Here is an 18187-nt window from a genome sequence, read left to right as displayed (position 1 = left end):
CGAGGTGCGAAGTCTCGTGACACGGGGAAGGAAGCGTAGGCCATTTATTGTCAACCTTCATGGCGTCAAAAGCGGAGACTGAAAAGGCCCCCTCTAGAACCGGGAAAGGGCTGAAAAACATCCAAACGAATAAGCTGGACAGGTATACACAGCCCAAAGGTGGAACAGAGGCACTCCCCTTCGCTCGGAGGCGATTTCCCCAGGTGAGGGGACAGAACCCACACTGAAAGCCGTCAAGTTGGACATTGTGAAGCTTGAGTTCAATTTGCTACGGGCAGACCATGCCAAAACGAGTGAAAAAGTCAAGTCGCTCGATATAAAGACGTCTAGCCTGGTGGATGATGTGGCGGAGATGGAAAGGGAAGTTCGGGCCTTACAGGCGGCGCAAGAGGAGAACTGTCGCAGGCTGGATGAGTATGAAGGGCGCAATCGGCGCAACAACGTCCGTATTCTTGGAATACCGGAAAAGGCGGAAGGTCGTACACCTGACGTATTTGTGAGGTGAATCACCTCAAACCTAAGGGCCTCAGTAACTTTTTTACTGTTAAACGGGCACATAGAGTGCCAGGAGGCCCTCCGAGGCCGGGGGCGCCCCCTCGACCGATGATTGCGAGGGAGCTGAACTTCGGTGATCGAGATGTGATTTCACAGGCGGCTGACCCGCTTCGCTATGAGAATAGTACCCTTTTTTTTTTTTCCCCGACTTCACGCAAGCCGTGCAGAGACTACGACAGAACTTTCTCCCGGTAAAGAGGAGGCTTGGGGACAAAGGATTGAGATATTCTATGCTTTTTCAGGCAAAGCTGCGGGTTGAAAAGGACGGGAAGGCCTGGTTCTTTGATAACCCTGAGGTGGCGTCGGACTGGTTGGACACTGTAATGGCGGACAGAGAAGAAGAGCGGCGCCAGAAGGCAGAAGTTGAGCGACAGGAGCAGGAATAAAAGACCTTAGTAACGGGGACTGATCGGATCATTTGACATTGGGAGGTGGGGTATTGTTAAGTGTACTTGGAAAGAAATGCCAACATTGAATATCTCTCGGGTGGGAATTATCTGGGAGGAGGGGTGAGGGGCTAGGCGGCGGGCACCTCCTCTTCCTACTTTTAGCTATCTCTGTTGGGTGGGGCGACAGGAACACTGCGAGTTGGGTTTGGGCGTAGTCCTTATGCAGGGGTGCAGGGTAAAGGGGAGGGATTTCTGGGAGGGTGGGGGGTTGATTTCTAGGCATGTTAAGTTTCAGTTTCGTTTTGACTCGCATTGGGGATTGATTCTGCATTACGATTGTGGTGGTATGGGGTAAATGTCTTGCATTGACCGGGGATACGAGTGCTGAGCTGGAATGTCAATGGGTTGGGGGACAAGCTCAAGAGGGGTATGGTTAGCCAGCTGATTAGGCGCCACTCCCCGGATGTTGCGCTGTTGCAGGAGACACACTTGGTGGGTAATCGTTGCATGGCCCTACATAGAGGGAGCTATAAACTGGTTGCTATCGCAGATTTTACAACAGGCTCTAGGGGGGTTGGCATTTTGGTGAAGAATTCCTTTCCTCTTAAGATTCAGGCCACATGGTCCGATCAGAGGGGCAGATATGTAGGGGTCTCCGGGAAGGTCGGGGGCAAGGCGGTGACCGTACTTTCCATATATGTGCCCCCGGGCCTACAATCTGATACCTTCAAGGATTTGACTGCTGTGTTTCTGACCTTGCCGCTTGGCCTCCTTGTGTTGGGAGGGGATTTCAACTCAGTGGTAGATGGTAGTATGGATCGCTCTCCCCCAGGGGTCCTCCCTCCGCTGCAGAAATGGCTGCCTGATTTTATGGAATCGTTGGTTCTAGTAGATTGTTGGAGAGCACGAATCCGGCTCTGAAAAGCTTCACACATGTCTCTGCGGCACACAACACTATGTCCAGGTTGGATCACATACTGCTGCCTGCTGCCATGTCAGACACCATTAGGGAGGCTCGGCACTTGGGAAGGGGCGTCTCCGATCACTCCCCCGTCTGGTTGCGGGTTGAAGTGGGGCAGCCTGCCGTCGGCAGAGTCGCACCCATTAATGCTTGGCACTTAAAAATCTGGTAATTAGGAAAGAGATACATAAGGTCTTGGAGCAGTATTCCCAAAATAATGTTGGCACTGTTAACTCGGCGCAATCTTTATGGGAGGCCTATAAGGTGGTTCTTCGGGGGGATGTCCTGTTTTTAATCTCAGGGAAAAAGAAACAGCACCTAGCCCATTGTTAATAGAGTGGAACCTGAAGTTATAGCTATGGAGAAGCGAGTGGCTGAGGCATCAGTGGAGGATCGGCACCAGTTGAGACTTCAGCAGGATGAATATAACGGCATTTCTAGGGAATGTGCGGTTTCGCACCATAATGATGTTCAGAGCAGGGTATATGAACATGGAGACAGGGCTGGTAAGCTTATGCCTTAGTTGGAGCGCAGTGAGCGTGCCTCTCGGTTGGTGCCGGAGTTGGAGGGTGTTGGACCCGATAGCATTACTGATCTTCAGGATATTGCAGACTCTTTTTCTTCATACTATCAGGGTGTTTACTCTTCTGCCAACGAATTTACGGAAGCTGAGCATGCGGACATGATTAGGGATATCGTTATGCCCTGATTATCTGATGAGCATCGGCAGTATATTGACTCTCCCATTACAAATGATGAGATCGTGCAGGCAATCAAGAACATAAACTCTGGGAAGCCGATGGGTCCTAACAGGGTGCCGATTGAGTTGTATAAGTTGAATGCCCAGAAAATCGCTCCACATATTCGAGCAATGTTCCTGGAGAGTAAGGAGACAGGGCAACTTCCATACGACCAGAGGATAGCGAATGACGTGGTAATACACAAAGTGGGTAAGCCCCGGACATCTCCCTCCTCCTATAGGCCCATTTCACTCCTTAATGCCAAACCTAAGATTCTGGCCAAGGTGCTAGCTATTAGGCTTGTTAAGGTAATCACTACGCTGGTGCACCCGGATCAGTCTGGCTTCATGCTGCGTCGAAACACCGCTTTAAATCTTAGGAGACTTCACTGAGTCCTGGGTCGGTCCCGTGATCTGCTGCAGCCGGCTGTGTTGGTGTCCCTAGATGCCACCATGGCTTTTGATCGGGTAGAGTGGGCTTCTTGTTTTCGGTATTGGCGAAGTTGGGCTTCGGCCCTGAGTTCATTGGGTGGGTTCGATTGTTGTATGCGGCCCCTTTGGCCGGAGTGGTCGTTAACAATTGCAAATCGGTGGATTGTGAACTGGAAAGGGGCACGAGACAGGGGTGCCCGCTGTCCCCTCTCCTCTTTGCGTTTGCTTTGGAACCTTTAGCGGCTTGGGTCAGGTGGGACCGATCGATTCATGGACTGCGGTGGTCGCCGGAATGGGAGGATAAAATCTCGCTTTATGCAGACGATATCCTCCGGTTTCTCACCACGCCTAGAGCTTCTTTGATCGTCTTTCTGGATATATTGGCGGCGTTCGGTAAATATTCGGGATTTGCCATTAACTGGGCGAAATCGGTGATGTTGGTGTTGTCGGGCGATCCACCTGTGATTCCGCAAACCTGTCCCTTACAGATTGAAACGGTAGGATTCTAATACCTCAGTATTTATATTGCATTGGACCCTAAGAGGCGCTATACTGAGAACTTGTTGCCACCACTAGTTAGGCTCCACAGGGATGTGGAAAGATGGAAGATGCTACCATTGTCGCTTCTGGGTAGAGCAGTCTTATTCAAAATGATGGCCTTGCCGCGTTTTCTTTGTGCTTCAAAATGCTATGGGCCTGGTACCCAGTAAATATTTCCGAGAGATAGAGGCCCTTCAGAGATTGCTTCTTTGGGGCGGTAGGCCTCGTATAGCGTTTACTACGCTCACTCTCTCCTGGTATGATGGAGGAATTGGGCTCCCTGATCTGATGAAATATTATTGGGCTTCACATCTGGCGGCGATCAATCAGATGGTCTACGGCATACCCGGTGATCCGGGGTATGCTATGGATCGCAGCCAGCCGCCGGGTGGAGACATCCTTAGGGCTCTGTATGCTAAGTCTGGGAAGTTCGCACTTGCCGGGCCTACGGCGCACACGGTGCTGGTCTGGCATTCTGCCACTGGGAGCCTGGGTTGGGAAGGAAAGTTGACTTTGGCTACCCCCCTTTTTAGCTCAGCGAAACTGGGGAGTTTGTGGGCCACTAAAGGGTTCGATAGGTGAGAACTCATAGGGATCAGCCAGATTAAGGATATTTGGGGGCGCGGAGGTGTACACACCTTCGAGACCCTCTGACTACAATACCAGCTTCATCAAAACGAATATTTCCGTTACATGCAGGTTAGGCATGCCCTCCTTGCCCATATATCTCAGGATGAAGATCTCCCGGAGGCCTCCACTCTGGAGGACCGAGTGTTAGACGGCCACATCCCCGAGAAAACGATCTCCTTGATTTATAGGAAATAATCAACAACATGGACGATCTGTTGGGGAGTGTTAGAGCAGCGTGGGGAGCAGATGGGCTAGAAATGGAGGATGAAGACTGGATTGAAGCGGTGTCTTCCCCCAGAGTGGTGGCGATTCAGATGAGACTCAGATTGGTACAGTTGAAGTTTCTCCACAGGTCATACATCACTGGGCCGGGTCTGGAACGCATGGGATGGGTAACGAGTGGTGATTGTAAGAGAGGCTGTGGTGAGGTGGCTACATTTATGCACATCCTGTGGCACTGTGAGAATGTCCAGCGGTATTGGCGAGCCATACATACTGTCATGGAGGAAGTATTGGGGTGTGAGATACAACCGGAAGCCCGGAGATGCCTCTTAAACATCTGGGAGCCCACAGATTTGAATCAATATTTGAAACAATGGGTCTCGTTAGCATGTATGATTGCGAAGCGTATTATTGCATAACTTTGGGGAGCCAGTCTGTCGCCTCAGCGTTACAAATGGACCCAGGATCTGGACTGGTGTATGTTTCGAGAGTGTGCAGTTTATATTGCTAGGGGTTGCCCCGAAAAGTGGGGTAAGGTCTGGGGGGCCTGGAATGCTTACTGTGATGATATTTGTACTCCCCCGGCCAGACAACGAGACTTGGACACTCATGATTCCCCTTGATCCCAAGAACTTATCTTATTTTGTAATTCTATCCTGATTGTGAGATGACCCACACTTTGTAGTGAAATGTATGATCATGTACTCCCAATGCGATTTTCTTTTGTTTGTTAATAATAAAAGGATCTATAAAAAAAATAATCTTGACCATATGCATCTATCTTAAGCAAAACCCTAAGCACTTGGGTGCTCCGTGAGTGCTGTTACTTTGCTAAGTTACTCTGTGAACACTGTTAAATCACCTCGTTTTCAGACATTAATAAGATGTCACCTGATCACCAGAACTTTTAGTTAAATATCTGTGTATGATGAAATATTCCCTACTAAGTTACAAAGGCAGTAAAGAAGAAGGGGGCGATTTACTAAGATTTTGCGTCGTGTGCGTCACAAAAGTGGCAAAACAGTGCAAAATCTTTTTTTCCTAATTTTCTTTCCAGCAAATAACGTAAAAGTAATGTGAAGCATCGCATAGCACTGCTTCACGTTACTTTGCACCATGGGGGCCTGCCAATGGTGGGGCATGGGGGGGTTCCCATGCAACCACCCATTGTTTCTCATGCTAAACCCAATTTACCAAATACAGTAGATTTGGTTTAGCGTGAGAAAACGGCACCCTTTTACACTAGGCGCTTGGAAGGAGAGATGCTTTTATTTCTCCTTTCTTGTCTGACTTTGCATGCGTAGTGCACTGTGCAACACGCATGCAAAGTTGGAAAAGGTTTCCCTCATGTCTAGGCATAGTATTTTGTAGAAGAAGGGTGTCCTTCCTGTACAAAACCTATGCTGGACTCACACACACAAACACCCTAGCGCTCTGGTGCTAAGGTGTGTGCATGGTGCAGGGCTGCTGTAATCCGTGCCAGCGCAAGGGAAAGGGAAGGAGAGAGCCATATCTTTGAAAATATGGTGCTCTCCTGCTCCCTCCCTGTCATGCAGCGCAGCTACGCGTGGGGAGGCTTGCGCTGCATTGCGTGGAGATTTGGTAAATCTCCCCAGAAATGTCTTTTACAACCAGTTAAATATTGTGCGTTCTGTTCCATTTTGTTTCAATTTAGTAATTTTAAATATCTTTACATCCAACAGAAAACAAGCCTTGAATGTATGAATTGACCATCAATAATGAAGCGAATGCTGTAAATCTTCAATAGCAGAAATAATGAGCTACAGTATTCAGGAAAACATCAGCGCAGTCGGCAACAGAGGAACCTGCACACAAACTGACAGATCCCCGATGAAGCATCAAGGGCATTTCAGTGATTGTAAGACGCTGAGCTGTGCACCTCCACGCCAAAAGACGAATAAATGACCTTAGGAAAATTAAGGCAATAACCACCTGCCTCCTGTATAAACAAGTGTTAAATACTAACTTTGATCATGGGATCAGTATGATGTGATTACCGCAGTGCTCTATTTTCTAAAATAAAGACAAGCCATCATTCCGTGCTCTAGGTGAATAGTAAACTTTTTCTGGCCAAACCACAGTAACAAGTGAAAAGCACAACAGAGCGGAGCCAGACAACTGACGGGTAATGGAAAGAGGAGCTCTTCTATCTACAATACAACAGACTGTCCAAATTTGCACCGGCCAGAAAGAAGATACAGCTTTACCTGCAAGCGTGCATAGGCGTAATCCAATCTAAAGGCACAATTGCCTACAAAGACACATTCTATGTATTAGGAGTGTGGAAAATATTTGGTGGCTATTGTATTTTATTGTTAAAACAGAAATAAAACGTGCTAAATACTGCACACATACAAAGTGTGTGAGAAAAACACAAGTGCGTTAACAGCCATGTTGGCCCATCAGGAAATACAGTCATGGGATGTAGACAAATATATACCCGACCCACAGAGACTAACCAAGAAAGAAGAATCATACACATGCAGCAAGAACTTTAGTTTGTCAACACTACTCAAGCTTCATCAGCACACGAACACAGGACAAAAACCAGTCAAGTGCAATGAATGTGTAAAGTGCTTTAGTCAGTTATCACACCTTCAAAGACATAATCAAACACACACGGGGGAAAAGTCATTTAAATGCAGTGAATGTGTGAAGAGCTTTAGTCGAATATCAAAGCTACAAAGTCATCAGCGAACACACACAGGAGAAAAACCATTCAAGTGCAATGAATGTCTAAAGAGCTTTAGTCGAATATCAAAGCTACAAAGTCATCAGAGAACACACACAGGGGAAAAACCTTATCATTGTAGTGAATGTGAGCGTAGTTTTAGTTACTCTTCAGCATTAAGGATTCATCAGCGAACTCACACAGGAGAAAAACCATTCAAGTGCAATGAATGTCTAAAGAGCTTTAGTCGATTATCAGGGCTACAAAGTCATCAGAGAGCACACACAGGGGAAAAACCATTCAAGTGCAGTGAATGTGTCAAGAGCTTTAGTCGTTTGTCAGTGCTACAAAGACATCAGCGAACACACACAGGAGAAAAACTATTCAACTGCAATGAATGTGGGAAGAGCTTTTGTGACTTATCAACCCTCCAAGCACATCAGCGTACACACACAGGGGAGAAACCCTATCATTGTAGTGAATGTGTCAGGAGTTTTCACGGCTCTTCAGCACTAAGGTATCATCAGCGAACTCACACAGGAAAAAAACCATTAAAGTGCAGTGAAGGTCTGAAGAGCTTTAGCCGATTATCACATCTACAAAGTCATCAGCGAACACACATAGGGGAAAAACCCTATCATTGTAGTGAATGTGACAGTAGTTTTCGCAGCTCTTCAGCATTAAGGTATCATCAGTTAACTCACACAGGGGAAAAACCCTATCATTGTAGTGAATGTGACAGTAGTTTTCGCAACTCTTCAGCATTAAGGCATCATCAGCGCACTCACACAGGAGAAAAACCATTCAAGTGCAATGAATGTCTAAAGAGCTTTAGTCGTTTGTCAGTGCTACAAAGACATCAGCGAACACACACTGGAGAAAAACCATTCCAGTGCAGTGAATGTGGAAAAGGTTTTAGTGATTCATCAACATTAAGGATTCATCAGAGAACACACACAGGGGAAAAACCATTTAAGTGCAGTGAATGTAGAAGAGGTTTTAGTGATTCATCAACATTAAGGATTCATCAGAGAACACACACAGGGGAAAAACCATTCAAGTGCAATGAATGTGTCAAGAGCTTTAGTCAATTATCAAGCCTCCAAACACATCAGCGAACACATACAGGGGGAAAAACCCTATCATTGTAGTGAATGTGTCAGGAGTTTTCACAGCTCTTCAGCATTAAGGTATCAGCGAACTCACACAGGAGAAGAAACCATTCAAGTGCAATGAATGTCTAAAGAGCTTTAGTCAATTATCAGGGCTACAAAGACATCAGCGATCACACACGGTAAAAACCATTCAACTGCAGTGAATGTGGGAAGAGCTTTAGTCACTTATCAAGCCTCCAAACACATCAGCGAACACACATAGGGGGAAAACCCTATCATTGTAGTGAATGTGACAGTAGTTTTCGCGGCTCTTCAGCATTAAGGATTCATCAGCGAACTCACACAGGAAAAAAAACATTCAAGTGCAATGAATGTGTCAAGAGCTTTAGTCCGTTATCAGGGCTACAAAGACATCAGCAAACACACACAGGAGAAAAAACATTCAAGTGCTGTGAATGTACAAAGTGCTTTAGTCAGTTATCACACCTTCAAAGTCATCAGCAAATACACACGGGGGAAAAACTGTTCAACGGCGATGAATGTTGGAAGAACTTTAGTCACTTATCAAACCTCCAAACACATCCGCGAACACAGAGACTCCGGAAAGAACTTAAGAACATCAAAAATAATATTGACCCATCTGAGGACATAGACAAGAGCAGAACAGTGCAGTTATTGTGAGAGGAATGAGTTACAGAAAAAGATTTTAATTCAAATGATGTGGGACATTGAAATGCCAGATGATAGAACACCGGACTAGCAGTAAAGAAGGAAAACAGATAATAGTATTTGCAGAATTATAAAAGTTTGTTTTCAGTGATTGTTCACTTCCGTACACATAGCAAAGCGACATGCTGGACCAGGATAGACAGTGGGAGGCGAGCACAATGTGGACTAAAAGAAAAGAAAAATTGTTGATTTTCATTTGGTGAAGAAGATATACAAACAAAACCATTCAATCACACCTGATCACACTATCTGTATAAGCAACACTGAACAATACTGGAACGAACAACGATATTTTCAGCTAACTTGTCGGATTAATAATAAAACCTATAAACCAAACACACCCAGAGTGGACATGTTGTCAGGGCTCTGGAGATGAGAACTTCATTGGTAAAATGTAGGTATTACTATTTACAAATGCCACTGCAGTATATGTGATGAACTAAAGTGAAGCACAAGTGTTCAAGAAATAACCTATTTTTAGATATAAAAGAGCATATACCTTGTTTTTGAGTATCATTTACTGCATCTTTAACACTCTGATATCGGTTGATGGATCAGCTCGGGCCTTATAACTAGGTGTGACCCGTGGCTCCTCTCCGACATGGCTCTCCCTATTCATTTTGTGACTTGCCAAACTCTACTTTTAACCAGAATTGAGCCATTGTAAGCAGTAGACACTGTTTGAAGAATATGGTGAAATAGCGAAATCCCACATCAAAAGTATATATGTGCCAGGACAATCAGTTGCACTCCCAGCAACTCGTCTTCCACACTTGAGTGTCCCTTGTCCTCAAATGTTCTAAAGGATTTGTCGTATGAATGCCAGAAGTGGTAGTGACATTCATGAAGCTAACGCTACAGGAGTGTGTGAGGGATAGAGAGGGTGAGAGATAGAGAGAGCGAGAGAGACAAAGAAAGGGGCGAGAAAAAGAGAGATGGAGGGGGAACGGCACGTTATTTGTACTCACCTAAAAATAGAAGAAGCAGCCGAATACATGTCAATGTGTGACATCACCAGAGGAATGGGCTGAACACCTGTGAATTTATATGTTTTAATACCCATAGACCCATGCCATGCCAATAAACAGTCCACAAGTAAGGAAAATAGTGTAGGAACCATAGGCAAATCACAGTGACGTCACGTGTTTTGACATCACAAGAAGTGATGTCAGGCCCTTATATTAATTTTCATGTGAAAGGTTGACAGCCTGTTTAAAAACAAGAAACAAAATAATGTAAAAATAAGTTTTTGGTTTCAGTTTTTATACATCATGTGTTTTTCCCACTATTAGTTTGTAACTAAACTCGGAAATGACTGAAAGTGTAAATATTTTTAAACAGATATGTGGAACTTGGAAAATCAATTTTTAAACAGTTTTCAGCGAATAAATAAAATGTGCTTTTAATTTGCGTTTGTTTCCTGACGTTATTCTTTATCCAGCCCATAAGCCCCTAAGTGTTTCACATTTACAGTGTATTAAGCAAAAGAAGGGCTAATTTTGTCAAGTTCTCTGATACTCTCTTGCGCCACTCATACAAACAAACACCCAGAGGCCTGTGGCTGCAGTGCTGGGGCACAAAGTAAAAATTATCAGTCAAAGGCTAAGGAGCTAGATGAAACTGAGTCAAGTTTCTAGATAATAGTGGGGGGGACCCCTTCGAAATGTGGCTACCCCCGACCTGTGCCGTGCTGATAAAGCAATAGTGAATTTGAGTAATTTATTATTAATTGAAATGAGAGAAAGAGAAGAAGAGAGCGAGGTGCAGGATATATTAAAGAAAATTAGAAAAAGAGACACCAGACTTTAACCTTTTCTATGTACAAGCGGTGCTGTACGTTGTGAACAGGTTGTCACCCCCTTTGTATGTAAATGAGCTTCTGTGACCAGACACGCCAGGCTCCCATCTCTTCTAGCACGGATGATAATGTGAGCACTGTAAGGTAATCACAAACGAGGGCTATATTGAGAAATAATCGGCTTCGAGGTCTCACAGCTGTGGATATCTAGTTCTTTTATTAGTTTTTTGTAATTTACTTTAGTTTGCAGCAAATCTCAAGGTTACTTTTTCTCAGTATATCGCTTTCTATCGCTCTTTGTGCTCCATCAGTTAAACGTGAGGTTTGATGTAGGATTTGTTGTCAGTGTCCCTAGACCATGTCCCAATCCTTTTGTCCTCGATTTGTTGGCATGTGTTTTGTCCACACACTGGTCTAGGATGGGCCTTCTCAAGGTTGAAAGCGCGGTAATAGGAATAATAAATCAGACATATTTGAAATTGTATGTAAACAAATGTGTGCCTTTCAGTTATCAGGCACCACTAGACTCACATCTACACATGTAATTGAGCACTAGACTAAAGTGACTCTTTCCTATTTGTAAGGGGGGAGAAGGTTTGACGTCCTGTGTCATGATATTCTGGAATTTGGGGATGGTTGCTAGGCCGTGAGCTGGAATGAAGACATTTGTCTGTTGGTCTTAGCTTGATGATGGATGGGGTCTCTGCATCTGTGATACTAAATAAACCTTTCTTGACCCCCACCATATGATCTACTCTGCTTTCTGGAGGGACACACTTCCACAAACGTCAATGTTAAATCTAGCTGCGCACAACCCACTGAGCATTCCTGCAGGTGTGGTACTTGATGGCAAAGGTTTATTGTCAGCGTTATTTACAGCACATAATAAAACAATCACAATTCTTGTTGATTTAAAACGACTTAAGCACAGTTCATACAAATACTACACTTTGCGCATAATCCATGATCTGGCGTAAAATGCTGGTGCAAATGGATGACGTACATCACTATTAACACAAATCAATTAGATAGAGCGGTCATTAGATCTTACAAAGCGTACCAGCTAACAAGCACGTACATAGGTGCAGATACCGGTGTCTCCCTCTGCTTGTTGCCCACTCTGAGCAAGTAAACCTGCGAGGAAGCCTTAAAGCTGTCTTATAAACATCAGAAATAAAAGAAGAGCACAAGCCTGCTGTGCAGACATTACCTAGTGTGGTAAAAAATCGAGGATTGACCAGATAATTACACTTTTGCTGACAGCCCGATGGAAATTAAACCCTCCGATATGGGCCAATAGACGGCCAACACCTAAGCGAGCATTTTCTAAAGTGCAGGTTCAAGTAGAAATGTGCAACAATACCTCTCGATGCTCTGTCCAGTCCATAAGGTTCTCCAGTGCCTTTCATGTTGGAGTCAAGCTACGCTCCAGTTTATGAGGGCAAACATGTCAAAGGACGAACACAGCCCACAGAGATAAACGGAAAATTTCAAATCCATCACTACAGTTGGTGTATGGTTTGTACCCACTTCCTTCACTGCTGTCTGTAGCAGGTCTGCATATACAAAGCAACTGCCTGGTAAATCTCCATACGATCAGTTCTATAACATAAGAAAAGTACTGCACTGCAGCTTTTCAGATTACGTGTTAGAAAAAATGGACGTAGGTAGTACCTTCGGATTTTAAGCAACATATCACACAGCAGCATAACACGCATAAATGACTCAGGGCCCTGTTATGAACGGGGACATGTGTCAGATCTGCCTCCAGGGGCTTTACCTATGACTTAGTAAAGGCCCGCACCTGAAGAGTTCCTAATCTGAACATGAGATATAAAACCATTTTCTCAGCAAGGAACAGCAAGTCCAAGAACTGCTCCAGGCGAGGTTCACATTTTACTGTCTGGTAATTAGTCGGAAGGATGCCTTTCCTGGCTTCTTGCTTGCTCCACATGAATGCCCAATATTTCTTTTTAACCCGTTCTAGTGTTGCCTTATTCATCAGTTCCAGATGATTCTATTGCTCTACTCAACTAGTGTATGTTGGAATGTTCTCAGCGTACTTGAACCGGGGAAAACCTTTGTAATCCTGCATCGTCGCAGTTCCTGCGGAACGATACTATATGATGCAAAGGATAGATTTGACCACACTCGCATCCATTATCTTGCGGGGTGAGATCCTCCGGTGAACCCCAGCTCAGCTCTTAATACTGTTATTGGGGTTCCAGGACCCAGGTTTAGTACATGTCACAAGAAGATATTACTGCATCATCTGCAACCAGCCGGATCGGAATATTCTCCTTCTCCAGTATCGGAACATCAAGATGAAGATTCCAGAGAGAATCAGTTCCACTGATGTGAATGTTGAATAAAGCTGGGGCAAGTACACAACCCTGCCCAACGCCGATGTTTATTTCAAACTTCTCTGTGCATTCTTCTTTTATACCAAATCTTACTCTGGAATGATTGCTGCGGCAGATCTTTCGGATACTCAAATAGTTGCTTGGGAACCTTCTTCCTCCAGAAGACTCCGAAGGACGGAGCGGCGACGGAGTAGAATCCTGTTTTTAGGTTTCCAAAGACCAAGAAGAGCAAGGAATTTTCAGGGACACAAACTTCATACAGATCATGTACAACCTCAGAGCCTGTTCGATACTACATTGGCCTTTTCAGGATTCAGCCTGAGGGTTAAAGGCAATATTGTTCTCCTCTGTCCAGGTCTTGAGTCGTGACTGTAAGTTTCCCAAAGATTTTCCTGATGTTGCCTAATTGGGAAATTAGCCGATAGTTGGAGGGGTCATCTCTCCCCCCTTTCTTGTGAATCACCACAGTTATGGAAGACTTCCATGATTCTAGAACCACACCAAGAGTCATTATGGTGTTAAATAACGCTGTGAAGGACCCTGAAGCACTGAACGTCCGAATTGGCCATCCCTCCTCTCCTCTGAATCCATGCAATAATGCTTAGTGAAGATGTGGAGGAGGGAAGCCCATGTCACTGCACAGTAAATCTCAGCCACAGAAACACCCCTGACAAGTGCTGATGCGGGGGACTCTGCTCTGGGGGACTGATGCAGTGAGATAAAGTCCTCTTCTGGGCAGAGGTGCCCTTCTTAAAGCCTCTACAGTCCGCACCTAGGGTCAATATAAAAATTGACTTTCTTTTGGGGCTCTTAATGATATGATCACGCCCTTACTTGCCCGCATTGCTGCTCTGCTGTTTGTGCTGCTGCCTGGGCCCTTGTTGGGATATTGTGGCACCACCACAGGACTCCATATTATTTCTTCTCTGCTCCCGAACGCGGACCACGGACTGCCTGGGCTCCATCTCCCAGAGAGCCGTGCGGCCTCGTGTGAGAAGCAGTGCCAGCCAGCCACCGGGTCCATAAAACTCTCTGGGGGATCCTTGCCCTTAGAAGCCCGGAGGAGGTTGGGCTGGGCCACACTCTAACAAGTGGCCCTACATCATACCACCTCTATAACGACCTTCAGGTGTCATGTGCTTATCTAGGTTCCTGATCGATACTGTGACCTTATGCCCCTATTCGGCTATAAATCCATTTATTCCCTATATTGGCATAACCGTTCAAGTGCGATTTTCTGTAAAGTCATCTCTGGCCTCACACGAGCAGAGCCACAGAGCCACATTCCAGCATGACTCTCTGCTACTTCCTTTGCGACCAATTAGTGCAATGACAGAGCAGCAGTCACTATCTGATATTCCTAGATAACACTCCGAGTTCTTCAACAAGATAAAAACTTAGCAAACCTGGAAATCCCCGCTTGCTATGTTTTGATTAGTAATGGAACTCTAATGAGCAACTGATAACTATCACTTCCTAGTGACATCTTTAATTGACGTCTTATGTCCAGCAAACTTGCGTCAAACCCGGCACCTGTCAGGTATAAATATTACCAACGTTGCCTTAAGCAATGAGCGAACATGTTGCTGATGCCAGCTGCCTGCATGACCCCGTGTTGGTAAAAACTAGCACTCTGTCGCTGCAGCCTGCTATCCTGTGGTGGTGAAGCTGCTGATTACCATTATCGCCGCTACAGCGCGACCTATGGTGCAGTACGCTTGAGGAGCCGTGCAGCTGTCCTCTGCGAAGACATCCAGCCCAGCTGCCCGCGGACGCTGTCACCCCTCCTTCCTCGACGCGCTGAGAGAAGCCGCTGCCTTTCTCGTGCAGAGAAATCCAGTCCCGGCGCTTCCAGTTTACCCTCGCAGGTGACTGGGATATCGAGAGAGACCCCTGAAGGAGATACCAATCCTCCATCATTCTATTCAGAGGTATGGTGTTGACTAAACCCTTAGACGAGAATTCTTGAAACAAACCTTGGCAAAACCAACTTAACTTAAAGCTACTTACTTACTCCCCTTCTCACGTGTTAGGCTTAGGTCAGGCACACTGGGGTAGGCTTAGTTAGAAGCACCAGTTGAGTATGTTAGCCTAATGTATATATGACTGTATATATGTTTTATTACTTTTAAACCATTGTGTGGCTAAGAAACCATATCAATGCTTTTACAGTTCTATTTCGCTATTCTTATCTTACTGTACGTACTTTTTATAATAACAGTTATTGCAATTGTGGCAATACATTTCTCTTGTACGAGAAGAAAGACTGTTCAATAAATGTTAACCTTTATTGATACACGCCCGTCTCTCTATTCTCTACATACTGTGAAAGTAAACTGCACTAGACTGACTGAGTGAAATCTATGTCTATTGTTTCACACGACCCTAGAGATCGACTCTTGATCTGAGGAGCAAAGTTGTCATGTTGCACGGTTGTTGGAAAGCTGAATCCCTTCTTGTCTGTGCCAAGGAAGCTGATCACTTCCTATGCAGAGAAGAAAGTTTCCAGTGACCTCTGAGCTAGTTGGTAACACAACCCAATTAAGTTTAGCATAGTCAGTGGAGGCCTGGAATATAAGCAGTTCCACGTCGATACTACTGTTTATGTTATTCCAATGCGCAGGGCCTAGTGGGAAACTAGGAACTACACTACATGGCGCCCAAACGTTTGGTAAGGCGATAAACTAACGCAAGACTTATAGAGTAACTCAGTCGTGCATATTTCACACCCCTTTCTCCCGTAAATACTCCAATAGACGTCTGGAGTGGGTGAAAGGTTAAAATCCGCCCGACCTTAGTAGGAAGAGATTCCTATGTAAAGCTCTGGTTTATTCAACGTTGAAGGATACAGTGTTCCAAAATATTGTGCATCTAATCTTTGTCTCCTTGGAGACCCACTCTGCAAAGCCTGCATTTTTAAAAATGCCAGACAATGAAGAAGCAGCTAGGCTGGCTTCCATGCTAATAGAGGAGGACTCGAGTCTCCTACAGGCAGACCCGGGTGCTATTATCATCCCGGTCCAGTTAAGAAGATCTATAACTTTAAAACTTATAGAAAACGGACTGCCACCTCAAGGTGGTACAGTAATTTTCGTGATAGAGGCTCACGAGTATCGGCAGACAGAGGTATTCTATTCATGGATAAACTTTCCAGCGGTAAACGCAATAACACAAGAGTTTCACTATTACAAAATAGAGGAACCTCCGGGAGAGTACGCTCCTTTCAAGGAGGTTGAAATCCCACTTAAATTTCAAGAGCACCTGCTCTGGTTTAATGGCGCCCTAAAACACAATGATCACATAACCAGGCTCGGTCCACTAGGTAGACCAGGAGCCACGTGGCCGGTTCTAGCCAGCTACACACCACATCCTGACATTGCAAGAATGTCTAGAGATGAGCTGTTAGCACAGCTAAACACATTAATTAAAATACATAGGCAATTAGTCCAATATGTGCTGCGGACTGCAACAGTCCAGCCAGCTGTTAATACACCACAGCTGACCCCTCATCAGGGGAACACAAATAAAATTACACCACAGAACATACAGTCATGTCTTGGTAAAACACCCGTAAAACGGGAACAAATTCCTTTCTGGTTAGCCCAGAAAATCACTCAAATAGAGGCAGTATTTCCTGATACTACCCCTATTGAGAAACACAGAATCTTGACCATCTGCCTTCCAATGGGAATCGCACCACACGTGGAGGACTGCGACACTTGGGGTACAGTCTTTGCTTCCATTTACACAAAAACACACGGTGTTCCGTCTATGGCGGTAATACCAGACGTGCTAAAACAGATTCAAAATGAATTCGGTCCAGAACCAGCTTTAAATCTAGGTATGAAATTACTGAAAGACTTCAAGCAGGTCACGGCTATATTATTAGCCAATGTAAAGGGAGAAGCAGCATCTGTGGCGATTCACCAGAAGTTGAGGGAAACAGATATAAAAGATCCTGTTGAGCTTGCAAAAATCATAGAAAAATGCTATGAAGAATTAGGTAGAGACAGCTTGGGTGGGAAACCAGTTAAGCCCCAACTGCTCGAAAATCCAGAAAAATTATTTATTAAAAATAATTCAAACACTCCTAAAAAGAGCTGGGATGGAAATAAACAATCCACTCCCAAGGAAAAAGTTTTCCAGTCCAGAGGAAGGTCTCCTCGACGGAGGGAAAGAACTCCGACTCGAGAACGCCAGTCTCCCCAACGGGAGCCCTCTGAGAAAAGATATAACCTTAGAAATAGGGATAATCTGAAAAAACCTGATAGATATCAAAGTATTGATACACGTCCCTCTCGATCTTTTCCACAGAATTCGGAAAGAAGAGGACGGTCAGACCCAGGAGAGCACACCAAGTCCAAAGACAAGGAACCTGCTCAAAATAAGAAATCTCAATTTCAGAAAAAGAAGGTAGCCAGTATTAGAGTAATCAACCATGCCGAGAATACTGAGGACACAGTTGAAAAACGGGGAGTGGGCATTGACAATGTTGGACAGTGCAGCAGAAATCAGTATAGCGCGCAAGATCTTGATGAGTCATCTGGAGACAGTGGACACGAATGAATACATTCAGGTTGAAACTGCCGACGCCAGGCTTAGCGAGCCCCATAAAATATACGAAATAACATTGCGTATAGAGGGTGATAAGACTAGGAAAATTAAGGGTCTATTTTGGGATAAGCTCTCAAAAGGCTATGATATTCTGTTAGCTGAAAAAGATTGGCCCCCAGAGTTTGTCAGGGAGTGCCCTCGTGGCGAAGAAGTGATTATGCCTGCCTTCTCGAATCACATACCGATTCACAAAAAATACACATATGCAAGGAAATGGGCTGTAGCCCAGGCACCTGCATTGTATAAAAATCATGTAGGATGGGATGAGGATTCACCTCCTCACAAAATCCAACTAAAAAATGAACCAACTGCCCAACGGCAGTATCCCATAAAGCAAGAAGCTAAAAAACAGGTCAGGGAGATCTTAGATCAACTTGAGTACCAGGGGGTGATTGAAACATGCACCTC

The 18187-nt window shown here is 45.0% G+C and overlaps 1 protein-coding gene across 1 annotated transcript; it reads left to right on the top strand.

Annotated features, from left to right (window-relative positions):
* Positions 1 to 2263: 2263 nt before the first annotated feature.
* LOC144805772 (uncharacterized) lies at positions 2264 to 8311 on the top strand. Its single transcript, XM_078672260.1, has 3 exons — positions 2264 to 2411; positions 6849 to 7845; positions 7930 to 8311. The coding sequence occupies exons 1-3, from the start codon at positions 2264 to 2266 to the stop codon at positions 8309 to 8311; spliced, it is 1527 nt and encodes a 508-aa protein (XP_078528386.1).
* Positions 8312 to 18187: the final 9876 nt, after the last annotated feature.

The sequence above is a fragment of the Lissotriton helveticus genome (genome assembly GCF_964261635.1).
Source record: "Lissotriton helveticus chromosome 1_1 unlocalized genomic scaffold, aLisHel1.1 SUPER_1_unloc_24, whole genome shotgun sequence".
Classification (NCBI taxonomy): Eukaryota; Metazoa; Chordata; class Amphibia; order Caudata; family Salamandridae; genus Lissotriton; species Lissotriton helveticus.
The sequence above is the reverse complement of the archived record's forward strand: the minus strand, read 5'-3'. Positions and strand labels throughout refer to the sequence as shown.

Bases quoted from the DNA above. Each gene is read 5' to 3' on its own strand.
- LOC144805772 (XM_078672260.1), top strand. From the start codon at position 2,264: ATGGAGAAGCGAGTGGCTGAGGCATCAGTGGAGGATCGGCACCAGTTG. The intron at 2,412-6,848 runs GTAAGCTTATGC...ACACATACAAAG, and splicing joins TGAACATGGAGACAGGGCTG to TGTGTGAGAAAAACACAAGT. The intron at 7,846-7,929 runs GTATCATCAGTT...TTCAGCATTAAG, and splicing joins CGCAGCTCTTCAGCATTAAG to GCATCATCAGCGCACTCACA.